The 24,218-nt window shown below is 47.1% G+C and overlaps 1 protein-coding gene across 1 annotated transcript in view; it reads right to left on the reverse strand.

The window, feature by feature from the left end:
• Positions 1-24,218, reverse strand: part of HECW1 (HECT, C2 and WW domain containing E3 ubiquitin protein ligase 1) — a 161,360-nt gene that overhangs the window by 29,655 nt on the left and 107,487 nt on the right. The window contains exons 11-18 of the mRNA XM_044675362.1: positions 22,396-22,565; positions 20,967-21,088; positions 18,629-18,814; positions 17,202-17,336; positions 9,678-9,783; positions 8,495-8,591; positions 3,858-3,941; positions 3,417-3,526 (exon numbers count right to left, since the gene is read on the reverse strand). Coding sequence (XP_044531297.1) covers positions 3,417-3,526; positions 3,858-3,941; positions 8,495-8,591; positions 9,678-9,783; positions 17,202-17,336; positions 18,629-18,814; positions 20,967-21,088; positions 22,396-22,565 — 1,010 coding nt within the window. The remainder of the gene's footprint in view (positions 1-3,416; positions 3,527-3,857; positions 3,942-8,494; positions 8,592-9,677; positions 9,784-17,201; positions 17,337-18,628; positions 18,815-20,966; positions 21,089-22,395; positions 22,566-24,218) is intronic.

The raw sequence follows: 24,218 nt of genomic DNA on the forward strand, positions 1-24,218 counted from the left end.
CTGTGAAAGACTTGGCTGCTCTGATCTATTCAATAATCCAAGACAATTCCCAAAGGATTTAGGATGAAAAAAATGCTCTCCACCTCCAGAGAGAACTGATGAACTGTGAGTATAATTTAAGAATAAAATTTTCACTTTTCTTGCTTCGTGGCTAAAATGGAAATATGTTCTTTTCATGGTTCCCCATGCATAATTGATAATATATTGCTTGCCTTCTCAATGGGTGCAGGAGAGACTGAAGGAAGAGAATTAGGAACTCAAAAACAAAATACAAATAAATAAAAGGTTAAAAAAGATTAAAGAAAGAAATGATGGCGATATGAAGAGACACAGCTTTTCTTTAAAAATTCAACAGAAAGAGGAAAACAGTACAAATCCTACCAGTTTTAGTGAGCTACGCAAAGAAAACAGGGTAAGTCTCATTCCTGGGCAAATCTTTCAAAACCAACTCTCCTTTTCAACCCTCAGATTCATTCCCTCACTTATTCGCTTGCCCATTCATTGATTCAGTAAACATTCACCGAGCATCAGTATTCTGCAGTGTTGTTCAATATGCTTTTAATCCGCTATCTTTGGCTTTAAAAATGACTCAGTGACAATTTCTTTTTGGAGCAAGTACTTTGGTAAAATCTACCTCTTCAGGGGTCTGTGATGTTGTCAGATTTGGTGAGTTGCTGTGGTTGAAAAATTCTCATCTGGCATCTCACCTCTTCTGACAAGGTAAGCACCTTCTCACAAGTGCTCAGGGTTACCTAGCCTGATCCTTAGATGATGACACCTAAGAAGCACCGTGACTCAGTCGTCATTGTCGGCTATGATCAAGTGACGCTAAGTTACCGTGTAGCCCTTTGGAAGGAGAAGGGTCTAATCACTCAGCCCTCCTTCTTTCACCTCCAGCCTGAGTAATAGGGCTCAGGAAAGGAGGCTCCCTTAGCCCCAGCAAGGCATGAAGCCCAGCCATACTGTCTGGAGCTAATGGTTATGACTGCTGAGCTCCTCCCTGTCTGAGAATAGAGGCCATCAGAGAAGGCAACGGAAGGCTTGTAAAGTCACAAAGAATGGAGCCTGGAATGGAAACCATCAGAGAGCCTGACTTTCATTCTTGTCAAATTGCAAAACAGGGTTAGGGAGCATCTAGAAAGATTAGAAGCAGGGTCTACCATGGAGCCTCTCTCAGGAACAGTTCAGACCAGACTAACTTTATTTTCACTTGTGATGGGGTTACTACACAGAAAGATCAGGAGAATATTGCTGAGACAATCTACTCAACCTGAGAATGTTCTATTGTTAAGTTTTCTTTCTCTGTCTCTGTCTTCTCTTCAGCTTCTCCCTGGATTCCTTTCTCACTGTCTTCAGACATATCCAACCCTTCTTTATCCTTCAACCATTTTTTCTGGACCCTCAACCTGGCATCCATTATCTCTTTACTCTTTCTCAACCAAACTCCTAGAAAAAGCTGTCCCTCCTCCTGTCATCTTGGTCCTTTTGGACCTCAGCCATTCACGGCCTGGTTTCTAGGCTCATCACTTATGGAATCGAAGAACCTTTTCTCAGTCCTCATCCTGCTCAACTCATCTGCTGCATTTGACATTTCTGACCACCTTCTCTTAGATGTTCTCTCCTCTGACTTTTTGTCACACAACTTTCTCCCATTTTCCCTCCTATGTTTAACTGCTCCTTCATCATCTCCTTTGCTGGCTAATCATACATATAAAACCTCTCAATTATGGGTGTGGCCCAAGACTCTGTCCTAGGCCCCTAATCCTCTTTCCACTCACTCATATGGTGACCTCATCCTCTCTCATGGGTTTCATTATCATCTGTATGTGGATGAATCCAAGATCTACATATCCAGATATCTAGGTATTCTGAACTTGAGTTCCTCATGATCAATCACCTTTTGGATGGTTCAAGCCAAATGTCCCAGTGCCATCTTTTTTTTTTCTTAAACCCTTACCTTCCATCTTAGAGTCAATACTGTGTATTGGTTCCAAGGCAGAAGAGTGGTAAGGGTAGGCAATGGGGGTCAAGTGACTTGCCCAGGGTCACACAGCTGAGAAGTGTCTGAGGTCAGATTTGAACCCAGGACCTCCCATCTCTAGGCCTGGCTCTCAATCCACTGAGCTACCCAGCTGTCCCCACCACCGTCATCTTGAACTTGAGATGTCCATAATGGAACTCTGAAATCAGAATCCCAACTTTGTGTGAGAATGGAGCTAGCACCCACAAAATACAGGGGGGAAGGATCTCGAAGCAATGGCACCTTATAAACATATAGCCTGCTAAAACAAGTCAACCTGGCAGACCCTCTGGGGACACCCACTCTTCCACCCCCTCCCCGTTCCCATCAAACATCTCATGGGAGTCTACGTTGCAAATCAGAATTGGTGTTTAGGGTCCCTGCCCAGAGAATCCATTTTGCCTCTGGCACTGGTACCACCAGAGGCAAATCACTCAGATTCTCTGTCCCAGGATCCTTCTCTACAAATGGGCCCCAAATACCTGTAGTGCCTCTCTGACAGGGTGGGTGGAAGGCTCGAATGAGATGTTTGTATTTTTTTAATCTTCTAACCCTCCACATGAAGCCTTTCCTGCTCTCCTCAAGCACATGGTCTCCCTCTCAAACTATTGCGGATCTGCCATCTTCCTCTTTCTTCTGTATATACTTAGAGATAAGCTCCTTACAAAGGGGGGTTGTTTCCTTCACCTGCCTGTGACTAGTACATACTACTTGCTTAATGAATATTGACACGGGGGCTCATCGATTCATTGCCTGAAGAACCTGTGAGCTCCAGAAGCAGCCTAGCATTCTCTGAGGGTAGCTTTAGTTGTCCAGAAGGATGTTTGCCCTTGAACCCTGCCCCACAGCCCCTCGTTGACCCTCTGGGGCCAAGTCAAATGTATCTGATCTTGCGTCATTATGACAACTCAGCAGACATTTGAGGACCCCCATCATGGGTCACCTGAGTCTTTCCTTCCCAATGCTCACCTTGCCTCAGTTTCTTCAATGAATCTCTGTTTTGGTGGCAGGGTTAGGAGTCCCTTCACCATCCTGGTTGGATTCAACTTGACAATGTTTTTCCTCAAAAGAGACAACAGAAGCTGGCCTCGACCCTCCAGGCAGGGTCTGACCAGGGCAAAGGACAGAGCAACCATCACCCTTCTCGGTTTGACTCTATTCAGGGAACTTGGGCTCATCAGGAGGGGTGTGTGTGTGTGTGTGTGTGTGTGTGTGTGTGTGTGTGTGTGTGTGATCACAATGGACGTGACTCTTTCAGACACCGACACGTCATGCCTTTGGACCCAGAAAGAACAAGCAGAAAACCCATTGCTTGTCATGCATTCGTTTGGCCGCAGCTTTGGCGAATTTCTAGAAAGGCGCCGCGTCGCAGGTGGGACGAAGCTCCGAAGCTCACCTGGAGAGTTCTGAGGTGACGAGCAGGGGGAACACCGGGGGGAGAAGCTGTAGCCAGGGTGGAAGGCGGCCTGCAGGGGGACGTAGGACATGATCTCTTCTTCAAAGAGGCTGCAAAGCAAGGACAGGTCAGGGCCAGAGGGCACCGATTGGGATAATGAGGCAAAGGCCCTAATTAGCTCCATCTGATCAAAGCAGGTATTTCTAAATCTTCCCGGCCAGGACCTCAAAGCCTCTGGAAAGCTAAGCACTAATTAAAGCTCCCACAAAATTCCCACCAGATGTAATCCCTGAACGCTGGCTTTGGAGAAAGCTCCAAACAGAGAAAGGGAATGGCCTGGGCTGGCCTCCACTCTCCACCCCCATCCCATGCTCCTGGCCAGAGGGGAGGGCCCCATCCTGTGGATCTGTTGGTTCTGGCTTGGGATCCGCAAAGCCTTACCTTAGCAGAATGACGAGATCCGCATCACAGGACAGTTTCTCAAGCCCGTGAGTGCCCTCTGTGCGGATGTAATGGATCTTCTCCCTGAGCATCAGAGACGGGAAAGAATCCGAGTGAATGAGTCCCCCCTCTCGGATCTCTCCTCCTGCTCCTTCCTCCCAGTGCAGGTGAATAATCCCTAGCCTCCCGCCCAACGCGCTTTTCACTTAACTCTATGTTGACCAACCTCCAAGGGTTTAGGGACCTTCTAGTCGCCCATCATAAGAGAAATCCATTTTGAAAAGATTTTCTTCATGTTTTTAATCTTTATACCTTCTGCATGTCTTTCTCGCTCTCTAAAATGTATGCGTATGCGTGTTTGTAGCCATAGAAGCTACCCATTCCCTTATCTGGCCATCCATCTGGCCATCTGGCCATCTCTCTTCCTCTACGTCCATCTTCTCTCTTCCTATCGCCTGTCTAGCCATCTCGATTTCTCTCTCACTTCCGCGTCCTCCTTACAAGACTTCCTTTAGGACATGAGCTCCCGAAGGGTAGGAGCACGCTCTGGTCGTTCTTTTTTCCTCAGCATTTGGGACACGGAAAGTGATTTTTTTTTTTTTAACCCTTAACCTCTGTGTATTGGCTCCTTGGTGGAAGACTGGTCAGGGTGGGCAGTGATGGTCAAGTGACTTGCCCAGAGTCACACAGCTGGGAAGTGTCTGAGGTCAGATTTGAACCCAGGACCTCCCGTCTCTAGACCTGCCTCTCCATCCACTGAGCTACCCAGCTGCTCCCTCGAAAAGTGATTTTAAAATGTTCTTTGAAGGGTAAACTATGGAGGGAGACAACATGCATTTGGAGAGAGACAGGCCCAAAAGAAGCACGTGTTATTGTCGACAGATAAAGGAGAAGAACAAAGATCAGGAGATGCACTTCAGGAAAGGGAAGCGATCTAAGGAAAGAGCCTGACGTTCCGTTCAGGGTTCCCAATCCCAGACTCCACCACAGACAGCTCTTCCCTGCTGGCACACCTCAGCAAAGAAGTGGGGGGAGATACAGAAGATGGTTTTAAAGTAAGAAGCTGCCTGTTGTTGGCCGCCGAGGTCCTGGGCTAACTAGAACGCTGCCCAGCACGTCCACTGAAGCTTCTTAAAGTCCTTTAGAAACAGGCAAAGCCCTTTTGTTCCTCAGAAAGGCAGACATGAAATGACATTTGAGATGGGAGGGTTCGGGCTCTAGAGCCCATTTCGTCCAGTCTTTCCTTCTATAGATAAGAACTGGGGCCCAAAGGGTGAGGGGTCTCCTTTGGGTCATTTGGGCAGTGAGGGCAAGAGCCAGGATTCAATTCTGATCCGGTGGCTCCGAGTTCATTATTTCTATCCCCCGCCCCTCCCTCTGAGGTTCCCCCCGATGCTAAGGCTTTTTGTTTTCTTCTAGAAAGCTCCAGGTAGGTCTGAGGGCATGATTTGGGCAGCAAACATCATGCACCAATACAGGGCATGAGCCAGAACAGATGGCTAATCTTCTGGGACAGAGATCTGGCCCCATCTGCTGGCCGTTCAGGAGAACTACAGGTAGGAAGACAGTCTGGGCAAGAGCCCATCCAGGAGACAACCAGGGATGGCTGCTGAGGACTTTAGAAGGTGGGGATTGGAGGTAAAGAAAAGTAGGGGCGCTAACCATGCTAGGGAGCAGGGACCATGAGCGTCTGCTCTGTAGCTGCTGTCCCTGTGAGCTGAGCCGTGCCACACAGATGGGGAACCAGAGGGACCATAGAAGGCAGCGATGGCACGAAGTGATGAGCTCTCTGTGTCCTAGTGCACATGCCTCTGGTGCAGAGGGGCAGGGAAAGATAGTGGAGTTTTCTGTGCTTTGGGACTGCTTCTCAAAAGTGTTGGCTCAGCCCATCCATGTCCACATTCTCCAGCGAAGCTTCTAAAGGGGGGCTCCCCAATATTCTGTTTCTCTTGTAAGCCTTTTGAACTTTTATGCTTTTAAGGGGAGCTAATGACCACATTCTCCAGATGTGGGGTATCCTTCAAAAAAGTTATCTGGTTCTCTGGGTGAGAGTGTGAGGAAGTCTTCTGTGGCACCCTTGAGGCCCACAGAGGATTCCAGAATCCTTGATCTGAGAGGGACTTCAGAGCCATTGAATGTGACCTGTGCTAGAACAAAAAATATGCTCTATGACATTACTAAGTGGTCATCCAGCCTTCTACCTAAAATAGATATAGATACAGAAACATATAGATTGTTGTTGTTGTTGTTTAGTTGTGTCTGATTTTTCACTACCCCCTGTGGGGTTTTCTTGGCAAAGATACTGGAGTGATTTGCCATTTCCTTCTCCTGCTCATTTTACAGATGAGTAAACGAAGGCAAATGAGATCAAGTGACTTGCCCAAGGTAACACAGCTAATAAGTGTCTGAGGCTGGGTTTGAACACAGATCTTCCTGACTCTGGGCTCAGTGTTCTATCCACTGCACCACTTAGCTGCCCGACAGATTATTGATATCTTTTTGTTATTCAGTGTCCTCTTGAAGACTTTCAGGAAGGGGGAACCCACTGTTGCTAGAAGGAGCCCATCCCATGTTGGGACAGCTCTCACTGCTATGAAGTTGTTCTTTATATCTAGATGCACCATGATGTGAGGCAGAGTCTATGGAAGGTAACCCTTGGGGGCCTGGCAGCTAGACAAGGATCCATTTAAGAAGAAAACAACCCTTCTCCATATCTATAGCTGTCCTTAAGAGGAATGGGCTGCTCTGGGCGTTAGTGAGTTCTGTCTCACTCTGTGATTTTATGCCAATGACCATTGCTGGGTCTCGAGATCTCTTTATCATCTCTGATAATCTGATAAGGACAGTTTAGTTGATAAAGAAATAATGGACACTGAACATCTTTTAGCTCATGCTTCCAGCTCTGGCTCCAGGAGCATGGGGTTTATTATATATATTTCAAGACTCATTTCACACAAAAGAACATCCCCGCCCTGAAACTTCGCAGATGCGTAGAAGTCACAAATTATGTCATATCAAAACACAAAAGGTCTCATTGGCTTCAGAACAGACCAAGACCAAGCCTGAATTTTGACTGGCTTCTTATCAGAAAGCCAAGTCGGGAATATTTTCCTCAGGGTTGAATTGTCCCTGCCAAGGTTTTGGCCTTGGCTATACCAGGCAGCTGCATTCCTGGCCAAAGGGGGAGAGTGTTAACCTTTTAAATGCTGGCGCGCTAGGAACCTAAAGCTCTTAAGTAAGGCCATAATGCTTTTCAACAAGAAATCACAAGGATCACAAAAGGGGTCAAAAGAGGAGTCTCAGCTTTTTATCTGTTTAAGACTCTGTTTCTCCTATTGGCTTCCCACAGCTGGGGGCCTCCCTCATGGAGGGGCACATGCTCATGTGTTATGCTCATTTTCTTTTTCTTTTTGCTGGGAGTTGGGAAGTCCACATAACCTACTACTAAAGCTGGCCCTCCTGGAATCACGACAGGTGGCAGATGAGGTTCCCTTGCCACTCTCTTACCAGGAATAATTAGTGTGAAGAATTCTGCTTTCATTCTCTATATATTCATTCTCCATCAATCAATCAACATTTATTAAGCACCTACTATGTGCGAGCCATTGACAGAGCTGAGAGAAGGCAGGTCTTGCTCTGGGAACTGCCAAGAAGTCGTCATTGGACTAAAAACTCGGTGGGGAGAAAGGTGTGAGACGACTGGAAAGGCAGGAAGGGCCAACTTATGGAGGGCTTTGAATGCCAAACAGAGCACTTTGCATTTGAGCCGTGAGGCCCTGCAGAATCGCTGGAATTTACTGAGTGAGGGGGGTAACATGGTTAGCCCTGAGCTTTAGGAAAATGATATTTGGCATAGATATTTCTATTCTAAATTAGGAATTTACTCTGCTAGTCTATGTTTAACAAATCTTATCTAATACTGAGTACATGGGATTGGTCATTATTTAGCCAACGATTTCTTATAGTCTCTAGTCTCATTATGCCTCTCAAGCAAACTCAGCTTTTTAATGGGGTTCCATTTTTAATACACAGATAGTTCTGGGCTGCACAAGGCTTGGGGTAAGGGCAGCCTTGGGAAGGATGGTAGAAGAGATGGGTAGTTCTTCTCTGAAATTTCCTTTGCTGTTAATAGACTTAATCTCTCTCCCTCTTTGTGTCTTATCTGTCTCCCCTTCTCTGTCTGTCTGTCTCTCTTCTCTTCCCTCCCCCCTCTCTCCCTCTTTGTGTCTTGTCTGTCCATCTGTCTCCTTGTCTCTGTCTCTGTGACTCGCACACACCACACAGCAGTGGTCTGGGGCCAGGAGGTCTGAATTTTTAGTCGCTGTGTGACCTTGGGCCGTGGGCCTTCTCTCTGGGCTGGGGCGTGCATCGAGGGTTTGGGATCAACATTATCTACGGTTCCTTCCCACTCTGATTCCTGCGGTGCCCACCCACCCTCGGCGGCCATTCCATTTGTATTTGGAGACGGTGGAGAATGATGAAGCCAAACAAATAAAAACCAAATGAACAAAAAGGGAATCCTGCCGACGGCGGCTGTCCTAACTGGGCACGGCAAGCCCTGTTCTCCTGGCACTTCTGGCTCTGTGGGTTAATAGCTGGACAAACGGAGTTCCAGGGACAAAGGAACAGGCCCCTACCTGAGTGTGTGGTTCCTGGCCAGGCTTGGCTGACGCTCCTGCAGCATTTCAAAAATGTTTGGCTGGCGGAGGAACGCGACAATCTTGTCATTATACGCTGGAAGAGACAGCACAGAATGCTCGCTCACTTGGGTCCGTAGCCCAGAGATATTGTTTGCAGATGATGGGAAAATTGCTGCTTGACACGAGACTAGCATTTATGGAGGAGTTTCGAGGGCAAATTGCCTCGTCATCACTGTAATGCAGGCCACGTTGGGGGGCTTCTCATCTAGCCAGGCCAGAATTCTGTTTCCAGATGGGGCACAGAACTCAATCTGAGCTCGAATTAAATCAACGTGAATTCTGGGCCTTTAAGCCGAGGAATAACTCACACCAGGACCAGGAGCCAAAGCAGAGTCAATGGGCTGTGGGTTACATAGAATGCACTTTGCTTCTACGTAGACAATAGACCTTTGACTTACTACAGCCCTAATGATGGGGGGGTCGTGTGGTGAGCTGGTTTGGGCCTCCGAGTTCCCAAGTTCAAATTCTGGGTCTGCCAGTCATTATCTGAATGACTTTGGCTAAGATTCTCAACCAGTTTGAGGCTCAGTTTCCCCATTTATTTTTTATTTTTTTATTTTTAAACCCTTAACTTCTGTGTATTGGCTCCTTGGTGAAAGAGTGGTAAGGGTGGGCAATGGGGGTCAAGTGACTTGCCCAGGGTCACACAGCTGGGAAGTGGCTGAGGCCGGATTTGAACCCAGGACCTCCCGTCTCTAGGCCTGACTCTCCATCCACTGAGCTACCCAGCTGCCCCCTCAGTTTCCCCATTTAGAAATGAAGGGCTGCCCAAGAGGTCTGTCAGGTCTCCATCTAGGATCTTCCAATTTGGAAGATTCTGGAGCCAATCATTTCAGAAACGGCTTCCCTGCAGGCAAGTCACACTCTGACCGTTAGTCTGCCCATGAAGGGATGGCCAAGAGCTCTGAAAAGCTTCCCAAGGGGTCACCTCAGCTTTGTGAGCTCCGAGCTCTCCTCATCTGGGATGATTGAGTGGAAAGGCAGCTGGGCTCGGTCTGAAGTGAGGAGGGAGGGGAGAAGAGGTGAGAGAGATGCAGAAAGCCCCAGAGCCCAGGATGTAGAGGCTCTTGGCAGAGGAGAGGGCAAGGTGATGCTCTGAGGCCCAGAAGGATGGACTCACCCAGAGGTAACGACTCATGGTGGTGTTGGTTTCGGATGGCCGCCACTAGGCTGTGCCCTGGTCTGGCCAGGAGGGAAGCACCTCGATTCCGAGAGACTTCTGATGCCTGGTTGAAAAAGAAGAAGGAAAAGGAAAAGAGAGCACCGCAGTGACCAGGCTACGATGGGGTTCCTCACTAGGGAATTCTTTGATCCTCTTCTTCAGGGTGGAAAGAATGGCTGAAGTCATGCTGGTTCAATAGGTCTCAGCACTCCCACAGAGCCGGTATGAAAGGAGGCCCTCAGGAAGTCACGAGCCCTGTCTGGAGTTTGGTCAGGACGGGTCTGCTCCAGGTGCCATCGTGTTAAATCATGAACAACCACTTCTTCCTGCCAGCCCTCTGATTACCACCCGCTAGGGATCTTCCACTGTGGAAACTCCTTTCACTATTATAGGTAGGCAACCTGTCTGGGAGGCCAGGTGGCAGAGTGGAGAGTGTGCTGGGCTGGAGATAGGAAGACCCATCTTCAAGAGTTCAAATCTGACCTCAGACTCTTATTAGCTGTGTGACCTGGGCCAGTCACTTAACCCCCTTTGGCTGTTTCTCCCTCTGTAAGATGACTTGGAGAAGGAAATGGCAAACCTTTCCATCTCTTGCCAAGAAATTCCAAATGGGGCCATGATGAGTTGGACAGACTGAAATAACTGAACCACAACAATAACCCATCTGTAACTGTGAACTTGGAGAATAGTAAGGGCTCTGAGAGGCCCATTGACTTTTCCAAGGTAATACAGTCAAGTACAGATCAGAGACAAAATTTGAACTCGGGTCTTCCTGACTCCAAGGCCAGCTTTCTGTGTCCATGCCTCCCTGATCTCTTCACACAAGTGTTAAAATGAAACTATGAGACTGTTTTGGAAAAATGAATCTATGAGGAAAGTCAGGGGTAGTACTGTACTTTTCAACAGGTTATTAATTAACCTATAAATTGAATGCTAAAAGGATGAAAGCATCATATAATCATAGGATTTTTGTTATTCTTGTTCTTAATATGGTCAATTATGTTCATTGTTTTCCTGCTTTTCTGATATAAGTGATATTTTGCTATAGTCTCTTTGCTAATTTTTTATTTAAAATTTTATATCCATATTCTTTAGGGCTATGTCTATAGTTTTCTTTCTTATTTTTATTCTCCCTGGATTAAGGACCAACATCATATTTATTTCATAGAAAGAATTAGGTGGGACCACTTCTTTTCTATCCATTCATTCTTTCTTTTTAAAAATCAATTTTAATTTTCTCTTCTGGATTTTCTCCCTCTATTGCCCTCCTCCCCATCCATTAAGAAAGCAAGAAAACCAAGACCTACACAAATGTTCATTGTTAAACAAAACAAATGTCCACCTTGGTCTGTCCATAAACCGATTGGACTTCGATGTTTATTCTAAGTACATCGAGTTCTCTCTCTAGAGTTGGGCAGTACATTTCATCTGGAGTTCTTTGGAATTGTGGTTGATGATGGGGTTGATCAGATATCCAAAGTCTTACAAAGGCGTTTGTCATTACAGTATTGTTGTCATTGCATTAATTGTCCTCTTGGTTCTAGTCACTTCATTTTGCTTCAGTCCATATAAGCCTTCCCCAGTTTCTCTGAAACCATCCCTTGCATCATTTCATACAACATAATAGTATTCCATCATGATCATATATTTTAACTTACTCATCTATTCCCCAATTGATGGGCATCCCACAGATTCCAATTCTTCACCACCATAAAAAGAAGAGCTAAAGTATTTTTGCATATATATGTCTTTTCTCTCTTTCTTGGATATCTTTAGGGTAGAAGTATCACTAGGTCACTATTTACACAATTATTAGCTTTCTGTGCATAGTTCCAAACTGTGTTCCAGAAAGGCTGGACCATTGGGATGAGAGAACATACCTAAGTTTTTGGGATTCAGCCAAAGCAGTACTTATGGGAAAATGACTATCTCTAAATATTTTCATCAATAAAGGAGAGAGAGAAAGCAGAATTGGACATTCAACTAATATGCTCTAAGCAAAGTGCATTATGAATGCGTTTTCCTACAGCCCTTTCAGCATTTATCATTTTCCTTTTTTTAGTCAACTTTGTCAATCTGATGGGTATGAGCTGGTACCTCAGAGATGTCTGAAGAATGGCTTTTATTCCAATAAATTTTCCTCACATCCTCATATATCTTAGAGATGTAATCTTTATCTGAGAAACCCGCTGCAAAGGTCCTCCCCCCCCCCGCCAACATTTTCTTGCTTGTTTTGGTTATGCAAAATTATCTAAATTTTATGTTATTAAAGTGTTCATTTTGCCTCCTGTGAAACTCTATCTCTGTTGGTCATAAATCCTTCCTCTATCCACAGATCTGACCCATAATTTCTTCCATGGTCCTCTAATTTGCTTATGTCACTCTTGATGTGTAAATTGTGTAGCTGTTGGAGCCTCTCTTGGCAATATGTTGCGAGACATTGGTCTATACCTAGTTTCTGTCAGTTTTCCCAGTAGTTTCCAATTCTTCCCATAGTTTTTGTTGAATAGGGAGATACTGTTACACTAGTCTTTGGGTTTATCAAATACCAGCTACTCTGTTTGTTTGCTTCTGTATGTTGTAGACGTAATCTGTTCCACTGATCAACCTCTCTCTTTCTTAAATAGGACAAAATTGTTTTGATGATTATGGCTTTGTAGTATAGTTGATATCTTCTACTGCTAGCTCAGCTTCCTTCCCACTTTTTTTTTTTATTCTTGATCTTTTGTTCTTCCAGATGAATTATGTTCTATAAAGTAATCCTTGGGTAGCTTGATTGCTTGGCCCTGTATAAGTAACTTAGTTTAGGCAGTATTGTCATTTTTATTATATTGGTTTGGCCTGCCCATGAGCAATGAATATTTCTCCAGTTACTTAGATCCAATTTGTGTACAGAATATTTTGTAATTGTGTTCATATAATTACTGTGTATGTCATAGCAGGTGGATATAGAAATATTTGATACACCTGTAGTTACTTTAAATGGAATTTCTCCATCTCTTCCAGTTGGATTTTCTTGATAATATCCAGAGACACTGATGACTTGTGGATATTATTTGATATTCTGCAACTCTGCTGAAGTTGTTTCCATTAGTTATTTATTTGACACTTAAGGTTTCTCTAGGGAAGCCATCATATCGCTTGCAAAAAAAGAGATCGTTTTAGTTCTTCTTTGACTATGCCCATTTATTCCCTTTCTTTTTCTTGTCCTATTGATAAAGCTAGCTAGCATCTTTATCACTGTATGAATAATAATGATGATAATGAACATCCCTGCTTTGCCCGTGGTCTTACTGGAAAGGGCTCCAGTTTATCCTCATGACAGACAATGTAATGGTCTTAGATATAATGTAATTGGTCTTAGATAAATACAACTTAGCTTGTATTTATAGAAACAGAATACCATAATATTATAATTATATGTTATATATTGTGATATAATAATATAATAATAGAAAAGCTCTATTCATTTCTATGCTTTTTTAATGTTTTTTAAAGCAGCTAAGGATATTGCATCTCGTCAAGAGTTTTTCTCAGTTATATCTTTTTTTATGAAATCTTTTATGGTTTCTATCATTTTTGTTTATTACTATAGTCAGTTATGTTCATAGTTTCATGGAACCTGCATTCCTGGTATAAATTCAGACTGGTCTTCCTGTGTAATCTTTGTAAAATATTATTATAATCTCCTTGTTAATATTTTGTTTAGAATTTTTACATTAATATTCATCAATATCAATCAATCAACAAGTAAGCATTTATTAAGTGCTTACTATATTCCAGGTATGGTGCTAAGTTCTAGGGATACAATTAAAAGTAAAAGTGAGATCCTGCCTTTGAAGGGGTCCATACTTTTCTCTCTCTGTTTTGACTCTCCCAGGTTTGGGCATATGACCATACTTATGTCTTGAAAGAAATTTAATAGGATCTTTTTTTTCCTATTTTTTCAAACAGTTTATGTAGTATTGGAATGATTTATTCCTTCAATATTTGATAGAAATCACTTGTAAATCCATCTCATCTTGGGTTTTTTTTTTCTTTTAGAAGTTGATTTGTGACTTGTTCAATTTCTTTTTCTAAGGTTGGGTAATAATCTATTTTTTGTGCTCTTAATTTGCACAACTTATATTTTTGCAAATATACATACATTTCCTTTAAATTATCAGTTTCATTGCCATACGATTAGGTAAAATAATTGCTAATCATTTCTTTTGTTTCCTCTTTCTTGGTTGTGAATTCATTATTTCATTTTGATTCCAGTAATTGGTTTTCTTCTTTTTTTAAAAACAAGTTAGTTAATGGCTTATCTATTTTGTTTTCTATTTTTTCCAAGAATTCAGTCCCTGGCTTTGTTGATGAATTCAATGGGAATTTTTTGTTTTCAATTTTGTTAATATTTCCTTGGTTTACAGGACTTGCCTTTTGGTGATTAAATAGAATTTGAAACATTTGCTGGCTTTTTAGTTTTTTTAGTTGCATATCCAATTTGTTAATCTGCCTTTTCTCCTTTATTGATGAAAGCATTTATAAATATAAAATTTCCATTAAGTAATGCTTTGGGCATACTTTCTTTCACATCGCTGTATTTACACTTTTTTTTTTTTTAACCCTTGTACTTCGGTGTATTGTCTCATAGGTGGAAGAGTGGTAAGGGTGGGCAATGGGGGTCAAGTGACTTGCCCAGGGTCACACAGCTGGGAAGTGGCTGAGGCCGGGTTTGAACCTAGGACCTCCCGTCTCTAGGCCTGACTCTCACTCCACTGAGCTACCCAGCTGCCCCCTGCATTTACACTTTTATTTTGAGATTTTGGTTGTGTATGAGTGTGCTTTGACAACAATGATCAATGTGGAAGTGTGCTTTGCATGATAATATATATGGCCCAGATCAAATTGCTTACCTTCTCTGAGTGGGGGAATGGAATGGGAGGGAAGGAGAGAGATGATTTGGATTTTATAATTTTGGAAAATGTATGCTGAAAATTATTATTACATGTAATTGGGAACATAAAATATCTTTGAATTAAAAAATAAATGTCAAAAAAGTAATGGCTCCATATACTAAAAATTCGGCAGGTTGTCTTATTGCTGTCATTAGATTTCATGAAATTATTGATTTTTTCTGATTTGTTTTTTGACTCTCCCATCCTTCATGGTTAAATTTAGTTTCCATTTAATTTGAAATCTGTGTTTCAAATGCCCTATGTTGAATATAATTTTTATTGCATTATGTTTAGTAAAGGATGCATTTAATATTTCTGATTTTCTCCATTTTTGCTAAGGTTTTTATGCACTAACACACAGTATTTTTGTCAAGGTTCCAAGAAATAGGTAGAATCCCTTCTATTCCCATTCCATATTCCCTAGAGATCTATCATATTTAACTTTTTCTAAAATTCTATTCTGAAATTTCATTTTTTGATTATTTTTTAGTTAGATTTATCTAGGTCTGAGAGGGGGTAAATTGAAGTCCTCCATTATTATACTTTTGCTGTCTATTTCCACTTCTAATTCATTTAACTTTTAAGAATTTATAGCCTATTCCATTTGGTGAATATGTTTAGTACTGATATTAATTCATTGTCCAGGGTACTTTTCAGGAAAATTTAGGCTCCCTTTTTATCTCTTTTAATTAGTATTTTTTTTGTTATTGCTTATTTGTGATCATGATTGTTACCTCTGTGTTTTTTATTTCAATTGAACCATAATAAATTACTCCAGCCTCTTATTTTAAACTGTTATGTATCTTTTTGTTTCAGATATGTTTCTTATAAACAACATAAACATACTTGTAATCCATTCTGCTATCCTCTTCTATTTTATGAGTGAATCCATCTCACTCACATTTATGGTTATGGTAGTTAATTTGTCTACTTGGGTCTTTCTGCCACTTCCTTGAGAGTATTGAGTTGTGCTATTCCACTTTCCCAGAAACAGCTCAGGCTGGGCACTTGCACGTTTTTGATGCCCCCCAAGAGGTTTGATCCAGGGCAAAGTCCCCTCATTGCCCTCCTGGTTTGAACTCTGCAAGTTTCTGAACCTGGTTTGGATTTGAGCAAGTAAAGGGGCTCTCTTTCAAAAATTCTGTGGTTTTTGGGGGGTAACTTCTCTTTCCATGTGATAGTCTACAGATAGATTTCAGGAGCCTTTGTGGGCAAAGGAATGTGCCCAAAGTTGGCCAAGCCCTTTGGGCCAGGTCTCTGAACTGAGCTGGCAGAGTTGCCATCCTTGGGATTCTGGGGCTTTCGAGTCTATCTCTTTGGGCAGGGCTTCCCCAAGCCCCAGGGGTGACTTGAGGTCTGTTCCAGGCTATCTGTAGGGGAAACATGGTGACTTGCCTAGAGCTAAGTCTTGGCCATGAGCAGCCGAGGATTCTAAGCTTCATTAGGCGAGGAGGTCATGGTCTTGGGAGCAAACTGGCTTCCCGTTACTCCTTCCCTGAGTAACTCATGCCGGGAATTCCCCCGTGGTTGGCAGAGCTCCTACATTCATAGACCTTTAGGCTAGAAGGAGCTGTGATTCCTTTTCCTCTTTCATGACGCCCTCTTTAACCTTTCCTCTCCTGCCTGAGATTCAAGGACACACTGAACCTGAGGCTGTGGGCAGGGAAAAAAGGGGCACAAACTCTACAGGGTCCTCAAAGCCCAGAGGACAAGGGGACAAGGCATGCCTTCTTGGGGGAAATGGGTGGAAGCTGCCTGGAGGTAGTCCCCAAGAGTGGGAAGCCAAGGCCCCCAAGTCTAGGGGAGGGGAAGTAGGAAGCCAGGGAAACCCCTTCTCCGGGCAGGAAGAAACTATGAGGCCAGGAGCAAGTCAGTCCTTTTGGGGATACAGGAAGAAAATCAGAGAGCGAATACACACAACAGCCACTTCCAGTCCCTGCTCCTTTCACGGGCTGTGGTCCCTCCCAGGAATGCACTTCCTTCCCATCTGCATCTCTTCGAATCTCTTGTGTCCTTGGAGGTCCCGCTGAAGCACTGCCTCCTCCAGAGCCTTTCCTGGCCCCGCGCGGCGCCCCTAGTTCTAATGCCTTCTCCAACCAGGCGCTTTGCTATCAGTTTGCCTCCTCTGTTAGAACGTAAACTCACTGGGGGCAGGAACTGGTTCGTTTGTGTTCTTGTGTTCCCAATGCCCAGGCCAGTGCCTGGCACACCCCAAGTGCTCCTCAGATTAGGTATTGGCAAGTGTCGCATGGTACAAGCTGATGCCCACCAGGGTCCCCTTAGGGAAGGAAGAGGGCTGCCATGCATTGCATTCCCCTTTCCTTAAACCTGTACTCACTGTCTCAGCGGTAATTCTAAAACAGAAGAGCCGGGAGGGCTGGGCAATCCAAGGTAAGCAACTTGCCCAGGGTCACACGACCAGGAAGTGTCTGAGGCCAGATTGGAACCCTGCTCCTCCAGATCGCAGGCCTGGTGCTCCTTCCACTGGGCCACCTGCCTGCCCTGAGACCCTGCACTTGCTAGGAATGGGGGGGGGGCTTACCTCCCCAGCGCTGTAGCTGCGCAGTCGTTGGAGATGCTGCCTGTGCGTCAGGTGGTTGGGAAGACGTCCGTTTTGAAGAGGGATCCGGGGGTCAATGAAGGTGGTCGCTCGGCTGTTGTGGTCCACAAAGAAGGACTGCCGTAGGGAAAGGAAAGAATCAGCCTGCCTTCGGCTTGTCTCTTCCTCATCTGTAAAGTGGGGGCACACTAGAGAAGGAAAACCCACTCCAGCATCTCTGCCAGGAGAAGCCCACAGACGGGCCCATGGGGGGCCCCAGGGTCGGACATGGCTGAACGACTGAACAGCATTTGGAAGAGAAGAAGCACAAGAGCAGAGAGGGCTGTGCCAGGCAGGGGCCCCCAGCTGTCCCAGGCCCACTCTCTGAGTTTCAGGTCTTTGCCCAAATTAAGGAGGGGGCGGGGGGTGGGGAGGAGACCCTTTAGTTGTATTTGGTGACTGGCTCAGAGAAAAATGATTTCAGTGGGGGTGGGTGGGGGGGACTTACTAGAGGCTAAATAAAAGTTCCCGATGGGCACTGCAATCCTGTGCAACACGGGCCCCTCTGAGGAGCATCCCTAGGAGAATTTCAGTGCCAGGCTGGCCTCCCCCCAGCCCCCCAGTATATATCGGGGCCCTGGTCCCTCCAGCCTGGGCACCCTCTGAGGAAAGAAGCCGACCCAGCCCACACCAGCCTGAATCCAGAACTTTGGAGATAGAAGGTCCTTCAGAGCTTTACTCTTAGTTCTGCTACTTCATCTTCACCAAGTGGGAGGAGGGGTGGCCCAGAGGATAACACGCTGGGCTTGGTATCAGGGAGATCTGGGTTCGGATCCCACCTCCAACACTTACTAGCTGGGTGACCTTAGCCACGTCACTCGACTTCTCTTCATCTGCCAAACTAGAAGCTACCTCCAGGGGGGCTGTGAGACCCGAATGAAAGGATGGGCTTGATGAGTTTTTGTAAAGGATCAGCAGCTGGGGAGTGGGAGCTCCTGGGACCTCCTGAAAAGGGGTGAGTGAAGGCCCTCGCCAAGCTCCAGGGTCTAGACCACCCCTGCTTGGGGAGCTCAAAGCAACGATAAGGAAGATGGTTTGTGTTGGGGCTCAGAAAGGCGAATTCTCATGGAGGCGGGAGCTGAACGAAGCCTGGGGCTAAGCCTGTCACCGGAGGCACCCCGGGAGGAGCCCCGGCCAAACGCTCGGATAATCCAGGACTGGACACCCTCATGGCCAGCGGTGCCCACTGGGCAGAGCTGACCCTGGCGTCGCCCCTCAGGCACAGGGCGAAAGGAACCTGGCGCCCGATCCGAGGGGGCACTGTTAAGCCCCCCCTCGTCTTCTCGCAAGCTGCCACCTCGCCCCAGCGCCCGCCGCAAGCTTGGAACGCCCACGGTGGCAGCGCCAGGCCCTGGCACTGCCCCCCTCACCTTGCCCTGCTGGTCCGTTTTGATCTCCCAGCCCCTGGGGAGCTCGAGGCGGGTGTCTGCGAACATGTTGATGAAGTTCACCAGGTCCCGGTTGTGCTGGTAGCGTTCGAAGTTGCGAGCGTCGCGGCGGACCTTCAGGATCATGTGCTTCAGGCAGGTGCTATTGGTGAAGGAGCGGTAGGCACTCTGGGGACGGCAGGAGAGGAGACGGCCGCAGAGGGGCCTCTCAGCATCCCCGCGGACACCCCCGAACCCAGGGCTCGCGGGCAGGGATGGAGGGGCCCCTCGAGCCAGCCGAAGGGAGGGGAAGTCTGAGAAGTGAGGAGTGGGGGGGGGAGCTCCCCCATTTTACAGCTGAGGAAGCCCAGCCAAAGGCGGCGAGGGGCACCGGCAGGATCCGAAGGAACCCCTTCGGAGAGGACATGCTCTGGCCCGGCTTCCCCCATGAGGGGAGCTAAGAGGCAACGTCTGGGGGCAGACCCGGCTTCCTCTGTAAGATGAGAGTGTAGACGCTGCGAGGTAGAGCCGAGAGACCAGCCTCCTCCCAAAGGGAAGGCCGGTTCCCAAAGCCTCAGATTCCTTGGAAGGAAGCTTGGGAAGGTCCACACAGATTTCCCCAGGGGACTTCAGTGGGTCTGGGGCCCCCTCCGCGGGGAAGATCCCCTCCAGAGATCCAAATTGCAGCCCAACCTTGCCTAAGAACCAGCTTGAGGAGGCTCGTCTACACATTCCCACAAGCTCATCCTGAGACAGGATTATTATCATTGTTAACCCCTTCCCTTCTGTCTTGGAATTAACGCCCTATGTTGGTTCCAAGGCAGAAGAGCAGTAAGGGGAAGGCAATGGGGGTTAAGGGACTTGCCCAGGGTCATACAAGGAGGAAGAGTCTGAGGTCGGATTTGAACCCAAGACCTCCTATCTCTAGTTCTGGCTCTCCCCGAGCTGCCTCCTTCTTAGGTAGTATTAGAGCAGTGACTCTAAAAGAAAGGCTCTCCCCGAGGCCTGGAGCTTCTGCTGCCTTCTCCGAGGCTTGGCCAGAAGAGCATCAGCCTTGGCAGGTCCTTCCCAGTTACGGAGGGTCTGAGCACCCTCTGTGGGTTGACAGGGGGATCCGTTTGGCTAAGCTCAGGAAGAGCCAGTCCTGGTGGAGCACGGCAGGGATTTCTTCCTAAATTCTGGGGCTTTCCATTTTGGAGCATACATCTCTGCACGGGATCGTGGGGCCCGATTTAAGTCAATAAGCATTTACTGAGGTCCTGCTGTGTACAGGAGGACAAACTGGGGGGACTCCCTGGCCTGGCTTCCAGGCACCCCGAAACTGTGCATCACTAAGCTCTTTTAGGTGGCTCTTTCAGGTCAATAAACAATGATTAAGTAGCTGCTGAGTAGAAGGCAAGCCGTACTGATGGAGTCCTTCAAGGTTCACAAAGCCCTTTACAAATGGGATCTCATTTGGTCCTCACAACAGCCTTGAGAGGCAGGTGCTATTATTGCCCCCATTTTACAAATGGAAAGTGAGTGACTCACCCAAGATCACCTAGCTAGTAAGTACCTGAGGCTAGATTTGAACTCTGGTCTTCCTGAGTCCAAGTCTGGCAGTGGTACTTAGTCGTCTTTACAAAGAAAGAGGCTTGGTGACCGCCATTCTCCCTCTTCTCATTTCTCCACTCCTCCCAGAAGAGCTTTTCTAGGTGGGGGATGACCCCTGCTCTGACCAGCTCTCCTGGGCTCAGCCTCTTTCACTGGAGAAGCTGCTGCTTCAGTAAGCCCAGACTGCTCTGGGCAGCCACAGGGTTACCTGTGAAGCTGCCTTTGGTGACTGGTTGCCCCATTCGGGCCCTTCTTTTGAAAAATAAAAAGGGAGGTCTTTTGGGTGGTTATTTAGGTTCTAGAGTTCTTTCTGCACCTTCGCTATGACAGGAACCCAGTCAGAGACATTGGAAAAGGCCCCAACCCCTCTGGTAAGGATGATAATAATCATGTCTTCTCCTGACCTTCCCGTCCTGGTGGAGGAGGGCCTCCTCAGCCTTCCTGGCACCCAAGCCCACAGCCTTCTCGCCACTCTCAACTCTTCCCTCTTTTTCACTCCTCACGTCCCATCTGTCATCAGTTTTGTCCATTCTCCTCTCTCCATACCGTCCTCTTCCCTCCTCTCCCGCAGCCTCTCCCCTCACTCAGGCCCTCAAGAGGCAGACAGAGAGAAAAGCGGGACAACAAACAGCCCTTTGCACTTGGCCAAGATGAAGAGTTATCATCCTCAAGCAAGCGAGAGTTCCCACCCCTCCTGGTCTTGTTACCAAGCTGGGTCTGTCTCTGTGTGGGCATCCAGGGGACTCACATAGTTGGCGTGCAGCACAGTGAAGAACTCGGGGTTGGTGAGGAACTTGACAGCTGGGCACTGAAGCAACAGAGTGATTTTCTGAGAGTTCCCAGGGGAAAGGGACCCTTCTCTCCCCAAGTCTGGAAAAGGAAAACAAAGCAACTGAACCCATCCGGAGAGCCGCCTCTTCCAACTGAGCTACACACTACATGATGAGGGCTACAGCAGGCTCTCCGGCCAGGCTGCTGCCCTCACATTAATTAACTGGTATATTCTCATCCCACTGACTTTGCTCTTGAGCTAAATGTTAAGGTTCTCAAGCAAGGGGCAGCTGAATGCCTGAGGGCTTCTGCCTCTCTGCCTTCCCTCCATCAACCTGGCTTCTTCCAGTTTTCATCAGACTGGCTTATAGGACCTTGCTTCTTCTCTGCCCCTCAAGCTGGCTCACTTGTAGCCAGAAGATGGACAAAGGTACAGAAAACAAGGATGTCTGGAACTTATGGTCAGGTCTGGGCAGTGTTTGCTTGGAGGGGAGGGCATCTAAAAATGTGGGTCAAAATGTGTCGGTTCTTCCTTCCTTCCTTCCTTCTTTCCCTCTTTCCTTCCTCCATTCTTTCCTTCCTTCATTTCTCCCTTCCTCCCTTCCTTTCCCACCTCCCCTTCACCTTCCTTCTCCCCCCCCCCTCCATGAGATCACCATCTGGGCAATGAGAGGTGAATGACTTGCCCAGGGTTACAAAGAAAGTGTCAGAAACAGAGCTTGAATTTGAGTCTCCTTTGAACTTGGTGGCTCCCTTTCTCTCCTGTGCTTCTTTATCTCTAAGGGAGGCAGTGCGAGCATCTAAAGAGAACTGACTTAGGTGTTTAAATCCTGGCTTGAGATTCCAGTCCCACCATTTTCTGCTCGTGTGGCCCTGGGAGAGATGCTCGTCTTTCCTGGGCATCACCTGGGAAATGGGGGGATTGGACCAGACAGACACAGGGCTCTTTCCACTTCGAGGCTAGGATCTTTTGCTCTGGACTTTGTAATCTGGGCAAGATGAGAAATGTTCCCAGGTACAATGAACACAGGATCCTTGAGCCCAGACTGCAGCCCCCTGGTGTACAAGGCCAGCATTGCCCTAAATCCAGCTGCAGGCCAAAGCTTTGTCCCAGGCTCCTCCATTAGAGCTAGTGGCCGCCCCATCCCCAGAGGCCCCAGCCATCAGGACTGGAGAGAGCAAGGGTGCGGGGCCCCACGCCTGCCTCCTGAGGCAGCTTCTCTAGTTTGTGAGGACCTGCCTAATCCTCAAGATGCTTCTCCTGGGGGAAATTACCCCCCCCAGCAAAGTCATCCCAAGCCCTGCTCCATTTTCTTTCCTGCCAGCTGCTCTCTGGGAGCTAAGGGGGGCTTCTGGAGACCCCGGCAGACCCCAGGCACAGGTGCCACTTCAGGGTCCTCCATCACCTAGGTTTGGCTGAGAAGCATCGGCCTCTGAGTCACTTCCCCCTCCTCCGCCTCCACTGCCACTTCCATCGCCACCTCCTCCTCCAGCTAGAGCCTGCTCGGGCCCCGCTGGGCCGCCAGAGTCCTCTTCGGAGCGCTCCGTGGCGATGGTGCGCTGGATATTCTGGTACCTTTTTCACGAGAAACAGAAAGCCTGGGGTCAGTTGTGGGGGAGCTGCAGGTTTGTCCTGCCGCCTCAATGGGCAGATGTGGGCAGAGGCCACGTTCTCTTTGAGCCTGTTCTGTATGGCTCCCAACATGGGCAGGCTGAGCTCCTCTGGTAGGGCAGAGACGGTTTCACCTCCACTTTGGCATCCCCAGTGCTGGGCACATAGTAGGTGCTTAATCAATGCTTGTGGATCAATTGATTCACCTGAATCTCAGAAAAGAGATTCCCCATGCAAGCAGCAAATTGCCACTCCGGGGACCAGGCTGGAAACAACAAAGAACCCTCCAGTATTAGCATTATTCTTGTTAACAACTCAACAAGCATTGATTAAGCCCCTACTGGGTGCTGCTAGAGGATACACAAAGGTCTCAAGAGAGAACATGACCCAGACCCTGCCCTCTGGCTGCCCAGGTTCCTCTGTGAAGGGGAATGGGAGCTTGAACACACAAACAATTGAGGATTACATGCTGGAGGCCAAAAGAAATGCTTCTCTTCAAATATCTGAGGAAGGGAGAGACCACCAACTTGAAACCCTTACTTTCTGTCTTGGTAACAGCTCTAAGACAGAAGGGCAAGGGCGAGGCAAACAAGGATAAGTGACCTGCCCAGGATCACGCAGCTAGGAAGTGTCTGGGGCCAGATTTGAACCCAGGTCCTTTGGATTCCAAGCCTGGTGCTCTATCCACTCTGCAACTATCAGTGGTGGGTGGAATCCTAGAACCCCCAAATCCCAGAGTTAGCTAAGCTCTCAGATATGCCCCGAATCCCCTCTAGAAACCATGTCAGGGATCCCACCCCCTCTCCCCCATTAAAGGGTCTCACTTCCTCCCCAGATGGCCCACGCCATTCTTTAACAGGACTGCTCTATGCCCTGGGAAATTTTTCCAGAGAACAAATTTAAATTGGTCCTTCTACTTCTCCTAGTTCTACTCTGTGGGGCCAAGTAGACCCAAGCTACTGTGATAGGACAGCCCTCTCTTTCTTGAGGGCAGCCACCCGAGCCTTCTCTTCTCCAGGCTCAATATTCACAACTCAAAGACAGGCAGAAGCAGTCCACTTGGGTCTTGGTGTCCCAGCACTTTGCCCAGTGCCTGGCACACTGTAAGCAATGAGGCTTGACAAATGCTTCTGGATGAATCCACTGACTGACTGATTGCCCAGTATCACCCAGCTAAGTAAGGCTCAGAGGTGGGACTTGAATCCAGGTCTTTGGACTCCTTTTTCCACGTGTTATCAAAATAGTAGCCCTCCCCATTCCTTCCAGAACTGTCCAGGACCCCTTTGTTTAATGCATTAATGAATTAAAACATCTGTGCATGCTAGAAGAAAGCACTTCTTTTGGTAGTTCAGGACAGGATTGCTTTGCCCAGAGATCACAGGCACTGGGGCTGGGGCTGGGGCTGGAGGGGCTCTCCTTGCACCAAAGGAGCTTATGAGCACGTGAGCATCCTGGGAGTAAGCCCACCTGAGGTGGAGAGCTCCTGGGAGTCTCCTGGGGCAGCTGTCTGGGATATTCTCCCCAATCACTGAGGAACCTCAGGGCTTCCAGCTGAGCCAGAGAGAGACTTACCTAAAGGTTGGTGATCCTTCCAGCAGGACTGATTACAAGATGGAC

This window comes from Gracilinanus agilis, chromosome 1, assembly GCF_016433145.1.
Source record: "Gracilinanus agilis isolate LMUSP501 chromosome 1, AgileGrace, whole genome shotgun sequence".
NCBI classification, from domain to species: Eukaryota; Metazoa; Chordata; class Mammalia; order Didelphimorphia; family Didelphidae; genus Gracilinanus; species Gracilinanus agilis.